At 35.3% G+C, this 26309-nt stretch overlaps 1 protein-coding gene across 3 annotated transcripts in view; it reads right to left on the bottom strand.

Annotated features, from left to right (window-relative positions):
• The window catches only part of RBM26 (RNA binding motif protein 26), a 47357-nt gene that overhangs the window by 5509 nt on the left and 15539 nt on the right, over positions 1-26309 (bottom strand). The window contains exons 6-20 of one of the 3 annotated variants that reach the window (XM_030962581.1): positions 25835-26095; positions 23456-23695; positions 21818-21985; positions 21322-21462; positions 20199-20310; positions 19268-19427; positions 17739-17903; positions 13970-14101; positions 12900-12971; positions 9655-9783; positions 7442-7516; positions 6626-6796; positions 5857-5961; positions 3165-3374; positions 1402-1488 (exon numbers count right to left, since the gene is read on the bottom strand). In XM_030962581.1, coding sequence (XP_030818441.1) covers positions 1402-1488; positions 3165-3374; positions 5857-5961; positions 6626-6796; positions 7442-7516; positions 9655-9783; positions 12900-12971; positions 13970-14101; positions 17739-17903; positions 19268-19427; positions 20199-20310; positions 21322-21462; positions 21818-21985; positions 23456-23695; positions 25835-26095 — 2228 coding nt within the window. The remainder of the gene's footprint in view (positions 1-1401; positions 1489-3164; positions 3375-5856; positions 5962-6625; positions 6797-7441; positions 7517-9654; positions 9784-12899; positions 12972-13969; positions 14102-17738; positions 17904-19267; positions 19428-20198; positions 20311-21321; positions 21463-21817; positions 21986-23455; positions 23696-25834; positions 26096-26309) is intronic. The other 2 variants (XM_030962590.1, XM_030962599.1) reach the window with 2 other exon arrangements.

The raw sequence follows: 26309 nt of genomic DNA, 5'->3' as shown, positions 1-26309 counted from the left end.
TACTTTTCTTTTCAGGGAAGAAGAACTTTCTCTCCACACTTAACAGCATTTCTTATGTAAACTACAATGTCAAAGAACATGAAACTGCAAAAGGAAGTACCCAATACCAGGAAGCACCAGAACTAAAATCCCAAGTTTAATTCAATTCATTTATGAATATACTAATTACAGCAGCTTTTACTTTGAACAGAACTTTTGTTCACTGCTGAACTGTGTTCCTTCAATACAGCTGTACAATACTAGCTTTCCCCCATCAGTCAGTATGCACCATGTACCATTAATTGTACCTCCTTTTTTACAGGATAAATACTATCTCCATATAGTTCGAGCTCACCATTCCTATAGCTAAGAGTTTCACAAACAAAACAAATTCTGTGTTTTCCTAAAACATCTCTGGCACGTCAATATCAAAATATCTAACCATAAATGATACTCTGAGTGTTCAAAGCTATTGTCCCCAGTGGTTAACATGCATTGTAAATAGCAATTTTTTTTGTCAATCACCTCACTGGTGTCTCAAGATGAAAAGAGAATAGTCTGGCCAGGTATGAAAACTGTGTTCAGGTAAACTCCACAAGACAAAATTTGTGCAAAATATAAACATAAACTGAAATCTTTTCATACAGCAATACTGCAAATATGAATCCACTCTTTCTGTGGTCCCTACTATTTTCAGGATTACTCCATCCCAACAGTGACAGAAGGATTTCGAAGGAAAAAAAGCTTTTGTAGAACAACTATGTTCATTAGTTTGTTCAGGATCACATAATATTCCTATATTATATGCCTACACCTGGACCAAATAGGGCAGGAGTCCTGCTGAGCCAAATGTATTAAGTTCTAATGATCTGTATGTAATGATACTGAATTATCATGTAAGTCAACTCTGGCTTTTAGTTTCTAAAAGTTACTTCTGCAACTCTATGCTTCTGTAATTCCATAAATTTCTAAAAATATGCTAAAAGGGGGGGGGGAAAATCAGATCAAATTCCATTTACAGTACCAGAGGTTTTCAGACAAAGCTAAACCAAACTGATCCCCAAGAAAATATATCGGTTGACTCTGCAGGATGTCAGTGAAAATTACAGTTAGACAATGAGGGTACCAAATCTTCAGGTGAAAAAACTTGGCAATTAAATGAAGATAAACCAAGACATCTAAATATAAATTCCCAAGTGTTTCTCTTAATTTCCCTCTTACATCCTGCACCTCACTTTGCTATAAACTTGATTTCTTAAGTATTTCAGTGCCATACAGTTCTGACATTTGTGTTTAATTTGCACTTTTGTGTCAATAGTTTTAAAATAGTTAACAGCATTACATTTAATCAAATACAGAAGTGTAACATAAGCAGAAAGTATCTGAATGCTGCAGTGTATTATCAAGAAAGACTATACTCACAGCTTCAGCTTCTGCTCTTGTTTTAAAAGTAATCACCGCATGGAGAGAAGAGTCATCTATCTGGCAATCTTCAATTTCACCATATTGCTTTTGATAAATAAACAACAAAAAAAAGTTTAGTAAAATAGTCTCTCACCCCTGAAAATGCAGTCCTAAATAAAATGTCATTCAAAAAAAAAGTAGAAAACTAGAACAGTGTGTACTTCACAGTCTTAATGCCAGAGTACTAGCCCTAACCAAGAATACAGTTACTTGCACTTGCACTTCTAAACCATCAAAGTGCTCTCGTCTCTGGATTTCCCAATTCCTACAGGTATGAGGTAAAACTATTATAGAAACAGGCTGCTCTGCTTCAGTATTTCTCTTCTGATTAGAAAGAAGGGATCTTGAAATGATTACACTAGTCTATTATGAAACTCTTCCACAAAAATATTTCTACAGGAGCTGCAGAAAGTTTGAAAACTTTACTCTGTTTCAGCATCTCAATAACATGACTTAGCTATTCCTGTAATGGTCACAATGGTACTGCAAACTTTGATGCTGCCATCACTGTAAGCTGCAAACACCAACAAAAAACACATCCGTGCAAGTGGACTGCACTGTTGACGTGCAGAGGATTGTGGTAACACATCACAAAACCAGCAATACAGCTCAGAGCATTTCCAATGGAATTTGAAGCAAGTCTAAAACAGCAAACTTGCAACCTACAAAATTAAATAATTATTTTTTTCTCAGTTATCCTACTAACACTGTGAACAGATTTATCTTTGTTCATGTTACTAAAATTCTTTTTGATTAATTTTTTCGCTTGTTAAAGATAGTAAGTTTCCTATACAAAGAGAGACAGGTCCTTGTCTAATTTTTTTTTTTAAAGCCTCTTGCATGACTGCCTAACAGGAAATATTAAGTACACTGACTGGAATAGAATTTAGTGGACTAACTGCCTCCTGGACTTCTCCCTTCAGAGAGGACCACTGTAATTGATTGCTGGGGAAAAAACCCCAAACAAATAAAGAGGAGGGTTGCACAGATGGAGATTCATATGATATTCTTAGCATTTATTCCACAAAACAAACAAATTTGCTTTTATTGTACTCTTTTTTTTTAATTTGAGGATAAGTAGTTTTATAAATTTATGTTGATTTTTCACTACTAAATTTGCAAACAAAAATTTGCTAAAAAATCATGTATGTCAATTTATCATTTTTAGACTGAAAATAGAAAAAAAACTAGAAAAATATCTGAATTCTTAAGCTTAAGTATATGATCAGACAGAAATGTTTGGATGCTTTTTCAAGATGTACACAATTTTTACGTTGACTCTTAAATTCAGAAAGTTGGGCAAAAGCATGGAAAATGTTTTCATTAAGCACTTGTTAAGGTACTTCAACAAAGATAGACTGACTTCAGGCACTGAAAGTTTGGCAATAAATCAATCTTTGTTTTCACCATCCCTTCAGTTATTTTATCTTTTTGTACTTAAAAAATTGTAAAAAATTTACATTTGTCCTAAGCAAATAAATATTACAAGCCGTTTGTAAGAAAAAAAAAAAGCCTTGTAAATGCTATGTGATTACAGCTATAACCAGTTGAAGCAGTAGTGTATTTTTCCTGTTTTACCTTTTCCTCTGCTTCCTCTGCATATCATGCTAAAGATTTATTCCTACATAATATTTCCAGATGAACCGAATCAGGAAAAAACAAGTGATTCAATGGAAGGATGTTATCCAAAGGGGAAAAAGAAGAGCACAGTTGTGACATACCGCAAAATGCGGCAGCAGATCTTCTCTGTCGCTCTCAGTGAATGCGGAGATCTCCAGCGCCCTGGGCCGATGATCCACCACCGCGTGCACAGGAACCCCTCTGCCTCTGCCCCGGCCCCGGATCCCTCTGCCTCTGCTGCGCGATGCGCCCCGGCCTCTGGCGTGAACCCCTCTGCCGCGCACTGAAGAGAGAATCCCCCGCTTGGCAGCCTACGATGTTTACACATAACATATCGATAGGTTAAAATTCATAGTCTACATGTTTAGATAGAATTAACAAACACATATTCTGACATTTCCTAAAAACATATCCCCAAGAAAGCCCCCGAAAGAGCAGTTTGCAGGTCTTAAAATAACAGAAGGTGAATATTTAAGTAACATTCAAAAGGTAATTATCTAAAGGTCAATTATTACCAGACCAATAACAGGATGGAAATAGGAAACAAGAACCAGGTATCAAAAGAGCCCTTATCTGTGAAGATTAACTCCTCATAGGAAAAAACAACTGCTGCATAACTGAAATTTCATTAGCAAAATTTCTTGATATGGTGTCTAACTACTTAATTAGTCTCTTTACTTTATGCATTTGTCTCTGAAGTTTAGGCAAGACCTTTATTCTGACCAGAATTATCGCAGCTTAAGAGCTTTTGGCCACAGAATTGTGAGACGCCAAACAAAGGCTTCTAAGGGGCACCTCCAAGGATAAAGTATTCAATGAACACTTGGTTCTAGGTACTCAAAAATTTCCATTTCCACAGTACCTGTGTACCCCTTCTAAAGAACTAGCATATGTTCTTCAAGAACTATCAAAAGGCCAATGACAGGGACAGTCCTTTAAAAAATAATTTCAAAAAGTTACTTTAAGCTTTCAAAGACCACTTTCAGGTATCTAATTTCAATGTTTGCAGCAAGAAAATACATCTTTTTGAACCCAAATACATCTGCCATAGGAATCAAATGTTAAATGAAATCACCACACTTTTAATAAATCCTACAGTGTTTACAAACTCAAGCAGTGATGGCACTACTTTAATCCATGTCAGTGATGCCACCCATGAGGAGATAATTTTCTTATGGCTTTATTCATTAAATTATTCAGATAATTTTACAATAGTATCTAGTTTGCTTTTTAGTTTTTTATAAACATAATCCTGAGGCGTTTTTTCAGTTTGGATTTTTTCAGTTTTGTTCTTTGTTTGGGCTTTTTTAAGCGTTTTAAAATGTTTAAGTGAGTAACTCAGGGCATGCTGACTCAACAAACAAGCTGTAAACTACTTGGATTTTCTTTCTGTAAAGTCAGAGTCACCTGGAACAGAAAAACAGCTTATGAGTCAAAAAAACAACACATTAACTATTGTGGGAGTCAAAGTCACAAGCACAATGTGTAAAAAAAAGATTTTAAAAGCATTTTTAAGAATACTGAAGACGCAAACAAACATCAAGGGAAAAAAACCTCATATGCCTCTTGTAATCTGGGCAAGGGATATATTTCATGCTGTTCCCGGAAACATAAGTGTTTATTACTGATGAGCCTGTTTTTCTCCATCTACTTCTGTCGGTATTTGCTAAAGGCTTCCGAAAATTCATTTAAATATTACTGTCCTGAAAGAGGTCTTTTTTACCTAAATCAAAATACAAGCAGACTTAGAGATGGAGTAAGATTAGTGCACTCAGCTATGATGTAACTTTATCTTAAATGTGCACCTACTTTTCCTATTTTACATGTCATTCAATTCACTTGTTTTATGAGATGCAGAATTTATAAACAAGCTTTCAGTACACTTATATAGCATTACTCACATAAGCTTTTGTACCATCTCTATTCAATTGGCTTGATTTGTTAGCAAAACTATTTTCACAATTACCAAAGCTGCATAACAACTTAGTTTTAAAGTAAGGATTTAATGCAACTTGGCCACACATATGTGCACTGTATTCATACACAGTTATACGTAAGACATGATCAAATTTCATTAAGACAAGAGCGACTTAAGTGACACAGCAGCCCTGCTTGACAGTAAAAAGAAGTACGATTATCAAGTGATTCAAGTAGATATTGCAAGAAAGTGCAATGTAACACAGAATAACACTCACAGTATTCATAATTTCTCAAAATTAGACACTGAAGAATTTTGTACAGCTATCTCAATTTTTTTTCAAATTAAATACTTGAAGAAAAAATGTGTTTCTACACATTGAATACTTCTTCAGACACTGTATTTCCTTCTGTTCAGTTCTCTTGAAACCAACATTGTAATAGTATTACTTATGGCATTTTGGACTTTTTGATTCATCTCATTAAAAGGATGCCAACACTTAGGAACAAAAGATTAGGCAGTATTTCTTAACTTTTCTGTGTCAAACACAAAATGACCTTCAGGCAATAATTTAAAAACACTCCACATTCTCAAGAAAGCATTAATAGACACAAATCTATAAAATATCATGTCATCGAAATAGTTACAGAATTTAAACAGATTAGCAATTGCAATTAGAGACAATACTATTTCTCAATTCCACCACAATAGAGAAAGTGGTTTTTTAAAACATGATTGCTAAATGTCTCCATCTAAATGCAACTTAATAGTGCATTCTGGATAAAAATAGTTAATGATACAATATGCAAGCTAATAAACATAAAGGAAAATATTTGATTAAAAGTTAATTGCTACAAAAGAAGACACAAACATACTTCCAGCTGCAGTTCTGTATATTTTCGTCTTAATTCAGTAACTTCCTCCCCAGCTTGCATCTTCTTGTATAAATCCAGTTCAGTATCTAGTAACTCCTTCTGCATCTAAGAAATTGTTATGGTAAATTATTAGTTCCACAGTTCACATTCTGTACTAAGGAAACAATTGTTCAGTAAAAAGCTGTAACTTTGCAGGTATACTGCTTATTACACTGGGTTTTCACCTCCAAAAACAAACAAAGCACAAACTTAGGAGCCTTCATGGCAAAGTAAAACTTCCATCTGAGCTTTGTGATGTCAAACCTTTTAGACTACCAAGCAAAGCCAAAGCTAATGAAATTTTTTCTAAAGACACATACAATAAAAATTCAAGATGCTATGGTGATGAGATCAACTAAAAAAAGCTGAGGAAAAAGTACTTCTCACAGGTAAAATCCAAATATGGGTACCTAGATCAAAGGAAAACTGAGCAGTATAATCTTCAATCTTAAAAGATTACCATATTAACAAATTTCCGTGACACAAAAAGTCACAGGAAATTACATACCAGTACAGTTTGTTTTGTGTATAAAGCCTGACCAGAAGATATTTGTGCTGCCTAACTATACCATGCTCCTTTGATAAGAAGGCAAAATAAATCTCACTTCAGAGAGGACTTAAAAACTAAACCAGTTTAGGTTGTAATACTGCTGATGGGACTACTTATTTTTACTCTTCTGAAACAAACATGTGAATTCATCTATTAAAAAGCTGACCAAAACTTGAGTACCTGAGTTTTAGTTTTCATGCTTTTTAAAGGAGTCCCTCCTCCTGGTGATACACCTTTTAATTCATCCTTTAACTTGGTAATGCTATTAGTCAAAATTTCCAGTGTTTTCATGATTTCTGCTTTGTCTTCTGACTTCATGGCTTTATTCTTCTCCAGCTTTGAAATCAGCATCTGTCCAGTTCAGAAAAAGAAAAGTCTTTTTACTCAGCAACTACTAATACAGACCTGTTTTCCAGTGGTCATTATAACAAATGGAAAAAACAAATACTGCATTTCTTTTGCTTTGACCTAAAAATCAACACATAGAACTTCTAACAGTTTGTATAAATGAAAATCTTTGTCTGAATCTCTGATTCATTTCCAAATGAACATCTGATATTTCCAATTCACTTGGACAGATTTGCTTAACACACTTGAATTATTTCAAAATTTTGTTCAACTTAAATGACACTTTGGCTTTTTTTCTCTTCCTAAGCCTAAGTGCAGTCATGCATCATTTTCTACATCATTCTCTCCTGCTCTCGTCGAACAGAACTTAGGCTTCCCCTTCTCCCAAACATACGCATGTTGCTCCCAAATTAGGCAATATCAATTAAATTTGACATAAATTGCATGAGCTTGTAGGGTTTTATTTAAGTGAACTAACAGGACAAGTTAGATTAAAACTATAAACTTGAAATAGTATGATAATGCCATTCTAAGAGACTGCTTATTTCATACTTTTTTTTTGTTCATTCTTACCAATTCTGAAATATTTTACACTGTACTGAGATTTTGTAACTGAATTGGTGACTGTCTTTAATACCAGTATTTTACCTTCTGTGTTTCAATGTGCTTCTCCAAGATTTCTTGCTTCTTTTTCCTTACATCTTGTTGAAGTCGCAGTGCTTCCTAGAAGCATAAAAAGATTACAGAAAGTTTCTAGACTTTGAAGCATAAATGCCAGAAAAATGTACTATGCCTGACAACTACACAGTAGTAACTTTCAGTAACAGCAAAAAATTAGTAACAGGAAATGCAAGGTACCGATATTTCCAACTATGTTTTAGAATATAACACATCACCAAATTAAAGAAAGATCTAATTATATTTTTCAGTTAGATCTGTGCTGGGAAGACTTTATTACTGCTCACATATAAAGTAACACCTTACACAACTCCACTGAAAGCTGAAAGGCAACATATAACACTACCTCAAGAGGTACAGCATGCAAGTTTTAAATGTGTGAGCACAATTATTTTGAAAGCAACTGTAAATCAAGCCCACCAATTAAAACAGTCTCCAGAACTTCTACAACTAAAAATAAAACTTTTTTTCCCTAAACTTGAAGTGTCACCCAAAGAAAAGCATCTCTTTTGTGTATGAGCACCCTAACTGGGAACCAACAGTACAGCTAATCCATCTGCCAACAACAGAGCCTTGACCAGGCAATGGGCAAATCAAAATGAACTGAAACTGATCAGTAAGTGACAATACTGCACTCCAAATGAGAAGCAGGATGAGATGCCACCCCTGCTGTTCTCAGAGCCTACTAATGGTGCTTGTAAGAAAGCAGTTGCTTCTTGCTCTCAAATACAGAAGCCTTAGACAGCAGAAAACCCTTAAGAGCTTTGATATCAACATATTTAATGGAGTAGTAGAGGAGAGGCAGAAGATGATCAACTGGGATCAATTGCAAGTGGAATATCTTATACAAAGATTGTAAATCCACAGCAGCCATAGAAAAATAAATAGCAGTCAAGTTTCTGTATGTCTTCCCAAATACTGACAAATTCTGCTGCATGAAATGTTAGTTTTTCAATACAGTGTGCAATCATTTTTCTGAAGGGAAAGGGAAGGTAAGATAATGGGATGAATGAAAAAAAGCTAGAGAGACAGGAGGAAAAGAAGGGAGTCAGTCCCACAAAATAATGTTTTTCCACAAGTACTAGTATATTGTAACAGAAATCTGAAGGCAGGAAGGAGCACAAGATCACATGAAAAAGGAGCCAATCACTTAGGCACAACTTCGTTGTCTTCTCTCAAAAAACCCTCTACAACTGTTATGATGAGTCAACAATTTTATTACAAGTTTTTTGCCATTTTACAGGCATTTAGAATCTTAACTTGAAAGGTAAAGGCTCTCATTCTAAAAACATGAGTTAGGGGACAAACATTAAATGAAATCTCAAAATCAGAACTGCTTTCTATAAATTCTGGACCAGTGGCAAAATTCACATGCAGCTACAAACTGCTAGTTCAAATGACATTAGACATAAATTACAGAAATTTAGCAGTACTTGACCAAAATCTTTAACAATTATACTGATTTGAACACTTACATTTGGATGTAATCTTAGTATTGTATTTGTACTTTGTGGTTAAAAAACACTAAGGTAAACAATGTCCTGTATTCAGTTTTTCTAAATGATAAAAATAAACCTGAAGAAGGAGCTTTGCTGTGCTCTCCTGAAAATTCTAAGCAAGCTAAACTATAACTGAGTGACTTATTAAGTTCAAATACATTTTTATTGCATTCCCCTTCTAACATATATAAAAAAGAAAAAGCCTAGCACTATGTAAAAAAAGTGGGTGCAGAAGAACTATAGCTTAGAAACAACAAAATGGAGTCATAAAATTCTCAGTTCTCTTGAAGAAACCATTTTGGTCATATGTACAAAATGCACTGAGAACAGAGGCCAGTTCCAGAATAGTTTAAGAGAGAAGAACAGTGGCTATACTATACTCCCTTTCACTCACAACAGACAATTCATACCTCAACGTGTAGATTCTGATTCCAGGAAAAAGTGTTTCACATTTTGAATTTCTACAGTTTTAAACCTGCTTACACTGCCTGAACATACACTGAAAAATAACAAAACAATGCTGAATTTTCTTGTAATATGTGGGGGAAAAAAAAAACATTATAGTGAATTTAATCTTGCAACAAGTTTCATCTATGTTCTTGAGATGAATATACATAGTGCTCTATCTCTAGGTCACAAGTTCCCAACCTAGGTCAATTTTAAAAAGAAGCATATTTAATTTACCTGTTTTTTCTTCTGTGCTTCATTAGAGTCTAGCACGGAAGTGGAAACAACAGGCAAAGATTTCTGTGCTGCCTTCAAAGCAGCAGGGTTGTACACAGTTTTTGTCAAGCCAGTAGAAGTAGATAAAACCTATAGGAGGAAATCATTTTATTTTTTTGCCAGTGAATTTCAATCTTTTAAAAAACCCGCATGAGTGCTTAAAAATATATAAGCGTCTTTTCTTTTGTCTCCTTTGATGATACAGAATCTAAAAATTTGGTGTAGCTATTATATTTGTAGTTGTTGAAGTTAAACAATTTCTGAAGAGGCAGCATCACATCAGATAGGTAAGCTATTAACATCAGCTTATAAATCCTCTCCACTGAGATTTCCTATGCACTTCCAAGTTTCAAATACATAAATATTTATGTATTTGAGCATAACTAAGGAAACAGAAGATTGAGATTTTTGCAAGAGTAACTGTTGTTTTTGTGGTTTGACGTCTAAAATACAGTATTTCATGGCTGCATGAATTTTCCAAGCAAAAGTTCAACAAAATTTTAGAGACTAAGGTCCAACGTAGAGACAACAGTTTCTTTCCATATGCAGTTGGTGCAAAGTAGAGCTTGCACAATCAGCAAGAAGTACTCAAGAACAAGGAAGTCTTCAACATTATACAGCACAGGAGGAGACTCCTATGTCTCTCTGTCCTCTTCCCTACATTTGTAATGAGGTGTGAAATTTCTCCATGACTTACTGAGAACACCGAGGACTGCTTTACAATCTCCCTAAAACATACAATGCACTTCTCCACAATATCTGAAGATTTGAACTGTTTTCTGAGCCTGTTCCTTAAAGAGTTTTTTTGGCATGCTACTATTGAAAAATACACAGCTAAGTCCTAGAGATAATATAGGTATGATCTTGTCCACCTTGCTAGAAAATAGAAAAATTTATGTAATAGGTATGATTTCCAGGAGTTTAAAAATACTTTCTATCTATGTGGAAAATTAAAAGATGCATGCAGATTCTATTAGTCATCATGCACTCCATAAAATAGCCAAATGCCCACCAACAGGAAGGGGAGAAAAAAAGACAGACAAGAAACAGAAAGGAAGAAAAGACCAAGAGCTTAGAAGAATTCACAACAGGAACAGTTCATATAAACCCTTTGCACTTCAGTGTGATATTATACTATTTCTTCCCACAGTAAAGTGTTTTCAAGAGTACACAGTGCATAGAAAACAACAGCAAAAAGAAACCAACACATGTTATGAGGTACTATAGAAGGTGGTACAAAATGTTTTAAGCAGGCCATTACGAAGATGAAGGATTCTTTTTATAAATCTATTAAAGAACATTTAAGTAAGCATATCTGAATCATTCAGTTTCTATTACAAAGTAGCTTTAGGACAGGCTACAAGACAAACAAACAGAGGATCAAGCAAAGACAAAAATATTGACACATTCCTCACGGCCTGAACTGTCTTTAGGGCAGAGTGAGCCACATCTCCTCATTTCTTTTATGTAGGAGATGTAAGGAGAGAAGCCACAGCACCAACACAGACAAGTCAAAAGCAACACTAAGGTCTTCAAAATCGCTTAATACTATTCAAGAGAAGCAATAGTGTGAACAGCGTGCATCTCTTCACAAGTCCACATATTGTAAGTTCCTATACAGATCTTACAAAGTCTCACAATGACTGTTTCAGCACCTTTTCCTCCCACTCTTTGGGAAGAATAGCTATCTCTTTTCTCATTGCAAAGTTCTTGTCAAACCGTGCACTCCATCACACACAAAAAAACCATCTAGGACACGACACTTCTGTTTTTTGACAGATGTCAATCATTTTTATTCCTAACGGTTATAGAATACAATGACTGCAAACTAAGCAAGGTATTTCTTTGTAAAGAGGTAGCAATAGGTAAAAATAAGTCCAATTGGGTTCTAGAATCCTACTAAAAATGTCAAAGGAAACTGCTGTTTCACAACACATCCAGTGAACAGCCGCTCAGCAAAATCACACTATAAGACAACAGAAAAACATCTTAGCATAAAATTTACTCTTTGTATAAAAGTGTTTCAGGACAACTCAACTATTACACAATGAGGAAAAGTATTTCCATTCAAGCTGCAAGATGAAGCAGACTTCCTATTTCTAAAGTAAGCATGTATTATGTATGTAAAATGCAGATCAGGAATACACAGCAAGGTATTTATCTGCAACTAATTTCAGAGTACCAAGAATGGACCTAATCAAACTAAGAACAAAAGACAGGCAAGAAGCCTTGATCAATGCATTTAAGAGGACTGCTCAGCTTGAAATGAATCAAAGACACATTCTCTAATATGACAACTAATATTATCAACTTTAAGTATCGTTGCCTTTCTATGTTAAGTATCACTCCATGTAAGTGGATTTTACCTGTTAGATGCCACTTAATCCATCAACTGCCATACTGAAAAGGGGTGGGAGAGGATGTGTATGGGGAAATATAGTGAATGCTTCGTTTATTTCAGGTCAAGCTAACTCCCAATAGAAAAGATAGCTAGACAGAGGAATCCTGTTACAAGGTAAAACTTTTTGTGTTTCTATTACAAGTTTTCACAAATCAATGTTAAAAACATTGGGGAAGCCTATTCCCTGAAGTGCTAAATAGATCTGGAAACATGCATTACAAACTTTGCTACTACAGTAAACTCATCAACCACTTTGTATTCTGAAAATTGGAAACACTGGCCAAAATACATAGCTCATAACCACAATTCAGATGCACCTTTCCCCCCTTACCTTTGTTCTTTCTATACTGATTAATTTCCACCTTTATCTTTTCACAAATACTGCAAATTGTAAAACCAAATAAAACGGTAAATGTTTACAGCATCATCTTTTAAGGGTGACAGAAGACCAGAAACATTTTATAGAACTGTGTTCTACAGAGTCATATGTAATGTCAAAATTTATTTATTTACAAAATTTATTTTTGTATACTTCTAAACAAGTCAGAATTATGGAACATATCCAGTTCTTTCTATGACTGAATAAAAGGAACCTGATAGATTAAACAAAATCCACAAAATAGCTGCTTTTGTCCTTCTTATAATCATTTAGCCACCTGCTGAGTTTTGACTTACTATACTTCCTAATACTAATCTTTCACAAATTGTTTTATTCATAGTTATGAAACAATATTGACACAAGGGTTTTGATAAAAAATTAATTCTACTGAAAATAAATATGAGAGAATATGAGACATTTTCTTACCTTTTCAGTTGTTGGAGTAACTGGCTTTGACACAAAACCCAGTCTATCCTTCACAGATAATTTAGTCACATTCTAAGAAAACAAAGCATAATTATAGTTCAAATGTACACTACAAGTACTAGCAATTTAGAAAAAATATTAAACTAATAAAATCATAGACTTTTAAGCAACCATAAAAGAAAAATAGTCAAACAATTGATAAAATTCATTTTAGATATTTGATTTTTCAGTTAATATACGTCTATAATTGGGTAAGACAAATACAAAGCCAAATTTGGAATCAAAGATTATCCTACATATTTTTTGCAAGAAGTTCCAGACATGCTAGCCACCAGAGGATTATCTGCACAGGCCCTTTTAAATACACTACAGCTCTCGTGTTCTATAATCTGCTATTTGCAGATTACATCTGCATCAAATGCAGAAAGTTGTTTGAATTTAAATTACAAATGTGTTCTGATTTGTGCTGGTCTTCCTTTCCAGAGGTAAAACCAAAGCAGCAGCATAATGCTAATAAGGAAATGTTGCAAATATCATAAAACATTAAAGACTGTTTCTGATGGGAGTAACACACCAGATTCTGTCATTATTCACATTGGTACTGTGGTTACGTTTCTTCCTTTTATTAGGGGAGATGAACAAATTCTAAAAATTCTTTTAGATACAGAGCTTCATTCTCTAATGGTTTTAAGTGCTTAACAGATAAAATGCATATACAAAATAAAAAACATAGCTTTTAGTTCTTTGCATAGAGATTCACTTTATTTTGAAATCTGACACCAACAATATAACACAACAATCCTGACCCAGTCTGAAAGCCTTTCAGTTTTTCTTTTTAAACTATGTAAAAAGCTACAATACTAAATAATTAAGCACCAGGCTCAGGTAAAAAAGCCAAATACCATTGCACTGAGGAAAACTTTAATAGGAAAACACCACTAACAACGTAAGCAGAAGCACTCTGAAGTAGTAAATGTGTACTTGCACCATAGAAGTAACTGGTACATTCATTAACTATGGAATCTATTTCAGAAAGAACAGGCAACTGAATTCCTCACTAGGATACAAACCTGAGCGACTTCTGTGTTGGCACCCTGTGCTTCTGCAGGCTCAATATTGCTCGCAGGTACCGGGCCGAGCCGCTCCTTCACCGACTGCTTCACTACAGGCAAAGTGGGCTGCTGCACTAAGGGCTGGATCACCTGCAACACCGCCCCAGCCCCCAAAAGGCACAGCATAAGATTAACAACAGAAGGCTGCTACATGTGTCTGTCAGTTAGTACACAATGAAATTACAATGGAATTTACGCTTACACTTCTTACCTTCTACCATTCACCTGATGGGATAAACAAGCACTTAATGAAATTTGTTATGTTATACTGAATATTTGTCTAGCACCAGTGGCAATAACATTCATTCTACACTTACAACTTACAGAAGAGACCAAAGAACTGATTTATTTCTATTAATTACATTTACTCAGCCTAACTTAAATTCTACCTGTTATAACAAAATAAAACATATAAAGAGGTCTTCTGATTCCTCTCACAACTCTTTCACTATCAACTGTTTAGTTATGAAAAGACAGAATACAAACTTGTATCACAAAGACTCTGACTTTTTACAGCAATACGTCACACTTTTCATCTCCTATGTGTTCAACTTGGACAAAATAGAAAAAGAGGATATAGAAACATGCAGTCATGGGATTGAAGAATAAGAAAAGAGAGAAGATAATCTTTGAATCTACAATGGATATATCCTGACAGCTAATACCTTTTCTTTTTTTTCTTTGACAAAAACATTCAACAGTTAGGACCAAAAAATATGCTTCCAAGCAAGCTTATTGTCATATTTATAGCTCTCAGAAGGTCACCTAATCCATTTCTCTCCACTGCAGGGCAAAGTCAGTTATGCCATTACTGACAGTATCTATCTATCTCATTCTTACAAATTTCAGATGAAACAGGTCCTGTCACCTCTCTAGGCAGAAGTGCTTCAGTATGCTTTGGTGTTAGAAAATGTTTTTTTAATATTGAACCTAAATCTCTTTGTGCTGCCTTTCAGGCCCAGAACTTCCTGTTTTATCTGCCTCAGATGTGGAAAGCATATTATTTTCTGCTTCTTGGCAGAAGCCTTCTATTTGATGATTTATTATAGTTGACTCCTATCACCTTTACCTAAGTAAACTGGAAATTCTACAGCAAAAAAATTCCAAAGTAATCCTGCTGATAAAATAGCAATGGTTAAACAATTGTGCTGGACCAGATACTACTGAAGAGACAATTTAAAAGTCAATTGACTTTACACTGAAGAAAATTCAAAAGCCTGTCTTGGTGCCTGATAGACATAATCTGGTTGGAAGCTACTACAAATACAGGTGAAATTAACCCATAATTAATTTATGTAACAGAAATCTTGACAAAAATATATGTATTTATAGTACATGAAGAAGTATAAACTTTCCATACTACTCACAGATATGATACCATATTAATTTCATGCCTTACTGGCATCTTGGGCTTGTGACAGCTCACTTGCTTTTTAATCTTAGCTACTTGGATAACATGTGACCACTCTTTACGCCGTTATAAGGTTAATTTGGGTCTCCTGTATGACCGTGGTGGCTGGCACAGGATTTACCAACCCTAGATTTGCTATGGCTAAGTCAAGTTTACACTCATTGCTTAATATTAACTACTGCTGAGTAGCTGCGGGGGTGTGGCAAAAGAGAAGTAAATATTCACGCTCCTCAAAGACTTATGAACAAAAAACACCTGTCTACTGACTCAACAATTTGTTAAATGTTATTATCTTGAGGTAGAAGAACATAGAAGCATTGTACTTAAAATTTTAATTTCCTGTTGAAAGTTTTTCTTGTTACTGGGTGCCTTCTGTTGCTGTAACAGACTTCAAAATGCAGTCTGCTGACATGTGCTGAATGGCTGTTTTGGGTGAGGCAGGAACATCTAATCCTTTCCCCAGGACTAAGGGGAATTCATTCTCAAACCAGCAAAGTTAACTTGCTAAAGGCGGTGTGATTGGAAGCTGTTAATACCACTAAAAATTATGGGACTACACATAAGAACTATATAGATCGAATGTTTGTTTGGAAATATAGAGTTAATACTCCAATAATACTCTGAATAGCATAATCAGCAAATAAGCTGATAGCATAGTTATCCTTTGAGTAAGAGGGAATGTCTGTAGGAATACAAATGACGTACTCCACTGCCCTCTTCTGGCTGAGATGAAAATCAAGCTCAGAAAATAAATACTCATTTTGAGCAGCACTACTTTAGACAAAGCATTAAGGATACTGATAAAATCTAAAGGATAATAATAGGGAAGACAGGGAGACAGATGTCATTAAAACCGAATTTTTGAAGATAAAAATCAGGGCACTTCTTACAAAGAAAGAGAGGAAGAAAACTATTAAAATGTTGTACAGCAGGATTGCCATGGAAAATCAGGTCACTGATTCTAAATGATGATGAAACACACTATCAAGAGAAAGTAGGAATTCTCAACTCAGAACAGCAATTGAAAGAATCCCCTAACTCAAGCCATTCACGTATTGAATCAGCATATATAATTAAGTGACCATTTCCACTACAGAGCCTGTCTCATATTTTTGAAGTGCAGAATGTGCTGTTCCACACTGACGGCAAAACCAATAGACCAGGATACACAGATATTTTGAAGGACTTGTTACACCAGCTGCTAACTGAGAAGACTCAACTCAATAACCCAGAGAGCCATGGCAAACCCAAGGTTCCTCTTCTGCTTGAGTTCAGCCACTGCTGTACTGCTGACAAGTCTGATTTGGCTTGACACAGGTTACAAATCTACCCTTCACAACAGTAACTGATGTTTTATTTTTTTTAGTGTTGCCAATGCTGCTACAAAAATGACAATTTCCAAATGTGCCTCTGCAATTCAATAAAAAAATGTAGATCAGAGTATTTCAGTCGTAAGGGAACTGCAACAATCATCTAGTCCAACTGTCTGGTCACTTCAGGGTTGACCAAAAGTTAAAGCACATTGTTAAGGATACTGTCCAAATACTTCTTAAAAAGAATGACAGGCTTGGAGCCATTAGCCACCTCTCTAGAAAACTGGTTTCATTGTCTGACCACTCTCTCAGCAACGAAATGCTTCATGCCCACTCTGGACCTCTTGTGATACACCTCCAATCCATTCCCAGACATTCTATCCCTGGATATCATAGAGATCAACAACTACCTCCCGACTTAAAAACATCCCTGATCCCTTCCTAGAAAATTAGTCTCTGTAATGCAGTTCTTTTCCACTGTTGTTCGCAAGTCCTTAGATCTATGTGTGTATACACAGACATCTATGCAGAAACCAAATTCTTCTGCTACTTTGTACGTCAATATGAACGCTCAGCAGGAAGGGAAGGGAAAGGGAAAAGGGAGGACCAGAACCTCATGGAAGAAAATGGAGATGATCTTTCACGAAAAGAAATGTAACTCTGCTGCTCACCAAAATAAAAAAAAACGCCTACATTAATTAAAGCAAAATAGATGTTATTCAGTAGAGATCTTCAAATCTTGCTTGACATGGTAACAGAGTGGAATACACAGAAAGTCACAGAAGGGCTTTCCTTAAATACCTTTGGTCTCATCTTGCTAATCAACTGCTGAACGTTGTAAATCAGGTCAAAGAATTTACAACTTAAGAGTGACTTTTGGAAATTAATTACATGAAGTAGTCATTATTTCAAAGGGACTTAGTTTACTTGATATAAACAGTCTCTTAAAAATGTTTTGAAGATTCTTTTACATAATATGCTAAAACAGACTTTGATCCTCTACCTTCTGTGTGGTAGTCTGGATTTGCGGTGCGCTGCCTTCTCGATGCCAATAAACTTTAATAAAACGATTATTTAATACTGCTTCTGTACTTGATATAGCTTTCTTTGCTTCCTCATGGGTGGCAAACTGAATAAGGGCACCTTCTGGATCACCCTGATATGCAACCTAAGATTTAAAACAGAAGAACAAAACTTACCACACAGAGGATTCTCATTTCTGTCTAAATTATCATTAAATCATTAGTTTTTAGGCTTAGAAGCTTACAATTTACACCCAATCCCAATATGTGTCATTAGATTAATACTTCCCATTCATGAACCCATCTGAAAGGCCTGGTATCAAAATCAATCTTGAATTTATGCTAATAAACTTTAAGAATAGTTTAAAAAACCTCAAACAAAGTGAAGCAAAACCCCCAGTCAACCAGTATTTCTGTTTGCAAATATGAGCAGCTTTTTGAAAGACAAATGGAAGCATCAGCACAGTAAATTACTACGAAAAATGCAGAGGTCAGATAGTAAATGTCTTATCTAATATTAGAGCTAGACAGCAAAGTTCATTTTGATTTCCCTCCTTTGAGCATTAACACATCATTTTAGCTTCAAAAGCCAAGACTACACTCTTTGCAAGAAGAGCATAACTTGTAATCTCTACGTATCTGTCTCTCCATACACATCCATGTTTTACTTGCCTTAATGAATAATATTGCCTGCTAATACACCATATTCTTAGGTAAACTACAGAAAAGCTTAAGAAATATTTAATAGCAATTAAGAGAGATTTAAAATCCCTCCAGTGTTCAGACCGGCACAGAGTGTTTATTCTGTACTGTATCAGTATGTACAAAAATATTGCTGCATTTCTTCATTCCAGCCCTCACTGCAAACAATAAAGGGTTTAGAAAAATGCATGGTAGCACCTGAAACTTGTTGATAATGAAGTACAGTGAAAGGTCACAGAGTGGCTTAGAGACTGGGTATGAAATGCTGACATTACACATGCTGCCTGCAATACGTAACATCAGCCTAAGTCAGGCCCTAGTTCTTTCATTGCTTTCGTCTCTCTTCAATTGCTTATTGGGTGACTCCAATAAATCACAAAGTAATTTTAAGGGACAAACCATCATTAAAATGGAAAGCAATTAAGTCACAGGGACTGCTTTCTGGATGAAAATTGCAGGTTTTCTGTATTTACAATTTATCTCTGAATATACAGAGCATTTATGACAGCATATCCAAACTTGATAAAATGGGTAAGAAAAACCCATGTGCAATCAATTTTCTATGTTTTAAACAATGTCTCTTAAAAGTCTTATCTCTGAGGAACACATTTGTTCAAAATCTAAAAGATGACTAGAACATTTCATTTCTGCTTCTTCAATGGCAATATCATTAAAAACAAAGAGATCTTGTTTAAGAAATAGGTTAGGAAAATAATGAAGTTTCAGGGAACCAGGAAAAAAAATGGCTTTCTTCTTTTACCACTACCTTTACATCAAAACATACTGCTTTCTCTTTGTCGACTCTTACCTGCAAGTTGACTAAGTTTCCAAACTTACTGAAGTGCTCATTAAGTTTGCTGATGTTGTTAAGTTCTGGGGGAACTTTTCTCAATTCAAGTTTTGTATTTTCATTTCCAAACTGCACTTTCTTCTGGAAACCTGGACTATTTGTTCTGTTAAAATTTTGCCTGCAACAAATAAAAAATCAAGCCAGAAATCCATAGCAAACTAGCAAACACAATGTTAAATTGTATACGCTTACACAGAAGCATGTGTGTACAAGATACAAAGATCTGCAGACTTAAAAAATAATGCAATTTTAGAAGAGCAAAGGAGAGTACAGGACACACACCCATACAACTGCTATCTTCCCCACTGATATTCTCAGCATACCCCAGCACATAAATCTGAGAAATAATTCATATTTATTTGCTCAAGTCAGTGTAATTCCTGACTTTTACACTGCTTCTTTCCAAAAACTATTTCTTAGCTATTCCATGAAACTTCCCCACTACTGTTTCAAATAACTATTACTTCAAGGCTTTCCTCATTCGCAGCAATCTCTTAAAATCCCTTCCAACCTTGCACCCTCTGTTTTTTTCTCAGTAACATACCCGGCAGCTCAAATCAAAACAGCAGTGATAAAATTCACATTTCACAACTAAAATCAGTCATCTCTAACAACCATCACACTACAGCTCCCTGTTTCTTATATCCAACTTTCAAGGAACAGATCTTAGTATTATCCAAAGCAACTTCATCTATCTGTATACTACCTTTGATAGAAGACAGTCAAGTAAATACAGCTTACACTACAGTATGACTTTAGTACCATCAGTGTACTCACAGTTTCACTTGCTTGCAATTTATATATACATATATATATTTATGTTTCAGATTACAGTAAAGCAGTTAATGAAATTCCAGCTCTTAAGCCAACACTGTGTTAAGTCACTCACTTGTCAAACCAAGTCTTCTTTGTAGGAACTCCACCATCCCCTGCACCAATTGTTCTTTTCCTGGATTCAGCATCTACCACTATTCTCATACTACTTTTATTAGGAGGTTTTTCTGTAAATAGATGAGAAGATTTTACTTTTTTTATAATTTATTTTCTGTGCATTTGATTGTAAAACATATTCTGCTCACACTGAATTTGCACTGAAAAGCACAATTGTTTATTTTGAAATTACTATGATTCTTGTTCTGACTGAATCAAACCTTGGTCACAGACTTCTTAACTATCAACAGATAGCTGACAGATCAAAATAGCTAATAGCACTCATTTTGTCACAGTAACATCACACATACAGAAAACAAAAGAGGTGTGACAGAAGGCATCTGCCTTGAGATGACTGTGCTCTGATTCACAATGATTCACCATGTCCCATGCAATACTCTGAGGCTCACACCACTCCAGCTAACACCTCCATTCTACTATTAGATGGTGCACACAAAAATGGTCATGATAGGAAATGCACATTACTCCAGGGCAATAGCGCCTAGGAGCAAGATTTATGGATGGACTGGGAAAGGAGTCACTTTTGCTGAAGAACAGGAATCACACTGGGGGACTCCTCACTGAAAATACACCAACAGAAACATAGTAAGATTAAATAGAAATACATACAAATGCAAATAAAAACCACATTAAAAATGGTTTTATCCCTTTTCCATTCTTATTTTGTGTGCTGCTGCTTCTTCTCAGGACCACAGGAACTGTGAGATTAAGATTATTCGTGCATAAAACTGCTACCAGATAAAAATGACTCCCTCCTCTATAAGCAAAAATCATCCTGAGATTCTACTACAGAAACATTAACACTTTTCTGTACAAAATATATACAAAGTGACCAGTTACTACAGCTAGAAGTAAACTGTAATACTCTAGCAAAGATTTCATTCTACCTGTAAAATGCACACACAAAGCAATTATAGACATAGTTCTCTATTCAACTAAACATCTCTTAATTCCAGAAGATTTTAGAAAAATGCTGTATTTTCCAGTATTCTCTGCAAAGTTCCTCAACCTGCATTAACGTAAGAAAATCAGCTAAACTAAGTATAGCTTTGAGAGCATACCTCTGGGTGGTAGATCCATATCACCTGATGTGAGTCCTATCAAATTTGGTCTTTGGGCATGTACTCTATGTCTATACATAGGTCTTGAAGTATTTGTTATACTTGGAGCTTCTGGATTATAGCCATCTGTGTCATACGTTTCTGGTAACAAAGAAATTGTCTAATTAAAATAAATTGCAGTTAAAACCCTTAAGCTTTCAGATATAATATTTAATTTAATTACAATATAGAGTTACAATAAAAGAGTTATACAACCACTATCATAAAAAACCATCATACCAAGTTTTCTGCTTTAACACAATGAAAATATTACTCTCCAGTCAAAATTCACACTATATTTGCAAATTTTACTTTACATCTTGAATTAAGTCCGAAAAGAAGAATGTTAAGTTACCGTCACAATCTATACAATACAAACTTATTCTCCCAAACTATGACATTATAATCTCTATAAAGTACAGTATAATATGAATCAATGTTATTCTATTTAGCAAACCTTGTGGGCAAAGCCTCAGTACTACACCTGCTGTAAAAAGAGAGGGTGGAGCAGGAGGCGGCTGGTGATGAATACCCGTGGTAACAACAGTGGGAACTGAGCTGGTTGCTGAGTTTGGGGGGGCATCCATGCCAGCAGGCTGCAATGGTGGAAGGGGAGGGGGTGGTCCTGTCAGAAACAAAGGAAAATGCTGCATTCATTTATTATCCACTACACTTTCATTACACTCCCCTCATAAGGAAACTGATCTGAATTGCTTTTAAGGTTATTTAAGAAAAAAGGGGCTGAGAGGGCACATCTGCAGACTTGATGCTGTACCACAAATTCACATGAAACCACCCCCAACAGCAAATGACTCAGAACTTGGATTAGACAGAAAAGCATTTGAATCATTTAACATTTCTCCAAACACCTTCTTTCTACAAGTAAAATTTAATTGCTAGACCAGTATTCATCTTTACCAAATGAAGCATTTTAAAATGCTCAATAAAAGCTGATCAAAGAAACAAATTCTATTTTTGAAGTAAAAAAGTATTTTTTAATATTACAAAAATATGCCATGATGACAGTAACTAACTTGGCTGAAATTATTTTTCCAAACACTCAAGAAGAAACCTTCAACTCTAATGGAACTCTTCTTAAAACTGAGGGAGTTTTTTTGTTTGGTTGGTTTGACTTTTTTTACAACAGGTAATGTGACTCCTTCAAAGCTAAGCAGTCAAGCCTGATCTTGAGTTTAATCATTGACAAGAGTAGGTTTTGGAAAAAGTTATAAAGTGATATATCTGAACTTGTGGACCAGATCTGAAAACAGCATGTAAGGCAGAACTGCCCAAACCAGAGGAAGTTACATTCTATATTAACTGAAATAAATACATTCATTCATATGTTTCTTAAATATACTATCAACACGAAATTAAAACAGTTTAAGAAATTTCGAAGCAATATCAAATATCAATTACTCCTGAATAATTTTACGAAGTGGGACACCCAAGTTAGGTAAGAAAAGAGAGAAAAAAACCCTAACATAACAGCTTTTAAACCACACAAGGCAACTGAGCACTAAACTTTAACTACTTTATAAATGACAGTCAGGTACATAAGTTTTCATGTAATTCTTAGTGCTTCAGCTGAAGTACCTTCCAGTGAAACAGTAAACAAAGCTGAGACTTTTTCTTAGTTACTTTACAAGTTTAGTTTTAAAATTAATCTCAAATGGTATTTTCAGGTATAAATTTGATGTGCTCATGAATTATCTTTACTTCTATTACTATGAATGAAACAGTAAGGATCAGTTGTTTCCACAATTTTCCCTTCTTTGACAGGAGTCAATTTTGGGTAACTTCTCCTATAATACTCAGGGAATCTGAATTTTGCCATGCCACACTTTTGCTTAAATACAATGAAAATATTACTCCATATTAAAGAGTAGTCACATTTAGCATGCAGCATTTTACAACTCTGCAACAATTATCATCAGACAGAATAATTTTGAGGTAAGCTATGCCATAGTAGAGCACAGTTCAATTTTATATAATGCAGCTGGGATTCTTTAAAACAGCTTTTTGCACTGCATACAATGCAAGTAAGATCCAGGCTTTCCTATAAAAAACCCTGCGTTTAATCTTTTGTAATTACCTGTTACAGGTGGAAGGCTAGGTGGTAAGGGGCCTGGTGGTGGTACTGGAGGTCTAAGGTTAACAGGAGGAGGACTGAGAATTGGTGGAGGGGGAGGAAGTCCAGGAGGAGGTGGTCCTTCGACAACAGGGGGTTGTGCTGGAAAAGGCAGAATGCCAGGAAGATTCACATCTTCTACCACTACTGGATCACTTCCATGATCAAAAGGGCACATGTCTCCTCTCATACAGAAACCCTTCTCTGAAACATCAAAAAGAACTGATGTTAGTATTCAGTTGTAGCTCGATTCAGGGTAGATACAAGACATTCAATGTGTAATGTGGCAGTTTGCAAATTAAGAGCTCCACATACCAGCAGAAGCTTAGATTAGAAAATGAAATTGTTTAACTTTATGCTTAACAGTCAGCACACACAGACATTGCAGAAACTTGCTAGAACAAAAGTGTTGGATTACTCTTAAAGAAGTAATTCTGCACTGTATCATAACAAATGGTGAAAGCAAAGAATGAACTCTAGATGTCATCATATTAACAAAATCAATTTGTTTCTAAGCAAAAAGGGCAGATGCTAGTATTGAGAAAACCCAATTAAAAGTTAGAAGTTAATATTATGAAATTCCAACATTAGTAAATTCACTAATTTTTTTCCTCTTTTGCAATTATTTCAGGAAACATTATAAACATTTGCCATGGCTTAATGTGGTTACATAAGAGCAAAATTTGTTATTTACATATAACATATGCATTTGTAAATACTAAATATATATAAATAAAAATGAATACACATTCACTTCTTTTTTTTTTCACACACAAGTCAAACATAGAAGGAGGTCAGAGGAGGGCCACAAAAACTACCAAAAGCCTGAAGCACCTCTCTTATGAGGAAAGGCTGAGAGTTGTAGCTGTTCAGACTGGAGAAAAGAAGGCTCAGAGCAGTGAATTTAAGTACTCAGTGCAGCCTTTATACTTCAAATTTTTTGGTGGGACATGAACTGATAGGACCAGGGGTCACAGTTTTAAACTAAAAAATGGTAGATTCAAAGCAAATGTAAGAAAAAGAAATTATTATAATGAGGGTGGTTAAACAGTGGAAGAGGTTGCCCAGAAAGGCGGTGGATGCCCCATTCCTGGAAACATTCAAGGTCACACTGGAGTGGGCTCTGAGCGACAAGATCTTGTTGAAGATGACCATGTTTACTGTAAGGATGCTAGACTAGATGACTTTAATACGGCCTTTCTAGCCCAGACTCTTCTATTATTATCTGTTTAGCAACAGTGTCCACAGAAACAACACCAAAATACCAGTCAGTGCAATACAGGGAAAAGGCTGAAACACCTTCTGGTAAATAGGAAGAAAGAGGAGTGCTCACTTCCTCAAAACATGATGTGGGGAAGCAGTATGTATTACCTCATCTTCAGGAAGAGTTACAGAGCACGTTTAATTGAAATGTTGAACAAAAACAGAATTTCAGCAGAGGGTAAAGTTGAAAATTTGAAAGTGCAGATAGGGAAAGTAGTATGATGGAAACATGTAGCCACTGAAGAGAGAAAACTTCAAAACAAAATGACACATTCACAATTCCACTTGCTCCATATTGCTGTGATGTACACTGGCAAAACTATTCTTCATCAGTACAACTCTGCCAAGACCTGAAAGCTCAGTTTCCCATTTTTTTTACTTAAAATTTTTTTCTAATCAGAGTTCTGAATGTAAACTGGCCTAGAACTTAAACTCCTCATTGTGGTACACAATAAAACAACAACAAAATCCATCAGAAGCAACTTTCCAGGAAGATTTCAACTCTACAGAGTTCATGGGTTGACCGGCTGAGTTTAGTTAAGGCACTGCCAGCTGCAGCAGTCTCTTGTGTGTTATTTTGGCACAAGACATTTAAAATGAAAGCTTAAGACAAGTGAAAACCTAGCCAGTTTTAAGAAACACCTACACAAAAAGAAATGAGCCTGGGAAGTTTCAGCTCTAGACCTTTCCTAGTTAAAAATTGTCTGTTAGATAGGATAGAATGAAATAGGATGAGATCAGTAAGGTGCCAACCATTGTCAAAACCATCACATACAGTATTTGGTTGGAACATGACCTAAGACAGAAAAACTGGGTAAAAATGGATTTTTTTAATATACTATTTTTAATTTATAAAAAATAGTCCTAGCAAGTAAAAAAACAGACAAACACTAAAAGAGCAAGCTGTCTGAAATCAGTAAAAAGTGGTAACATGGTAAAATTTGCAATCAAGAAGTGTGCAATAGAAAAATCCCACTATACTACAGAAGATCAGAAAAAGAAGGCTGAATTACCTCAATCTTTTCAGAAAGGGGACAATCATAGCTGCAGGAAGCAATTAAAAAATTAAAATGTACTAACCATCATAATCTCTACAGCGTTTCTTTGGCAGCGGAGGTCTTCCATAGGAGTTGTGGTCCAGCTGCTCTTCATGGAACTCCGACCAACTTTCAGTAGTGTTATTTCCATGATGAGCAGGAGCAATAACAGTAATAGTACTGCTCAGTGTAGGGACAGGGTAGTGGCCAGATGAAATATTTGTCACAGAAGAAACTGGAGTATAATTGTTCTCTAATGGATCTGTTCTATCCATGTCATATTTTGGCTTTCCTAAATCCCTTTCTGCAACAAAAAAATAAAAATAGAAATTATACAGGATAATTCCTTATCCACCTTTTCACCAGAAGCAGCCACTACTCTCTAAGTATCTTTACTCCACATCAACTCAATACATATACACAATAATTGGAATGTTTTACAGGTTGCCCAAAGTGCCTGTGGAGTCTCCACCCTTGGAGTTATTTATAACCCAGCTGGTCCTAAGCAATCCAATCCA

This window comes from Camarhynchus parvulus, chromosome 1 (assembly GCF_901933205.1).
Source record: "Camarhynchus parvulus chromosome 1, STF_HiC, whole genome shotgun sequence".
NCBI classification, from domain to species: Eukaryota; Metazoa; Chordata; class Aves; order Passeriformes; family Thraupidae; genus Camarhynchus; species Camarhynchus parvulus.
Note: the sequence above shows the minus strand (reverse complement) of the source record. Positions and strands in the feature narration are given on the sequence as shown.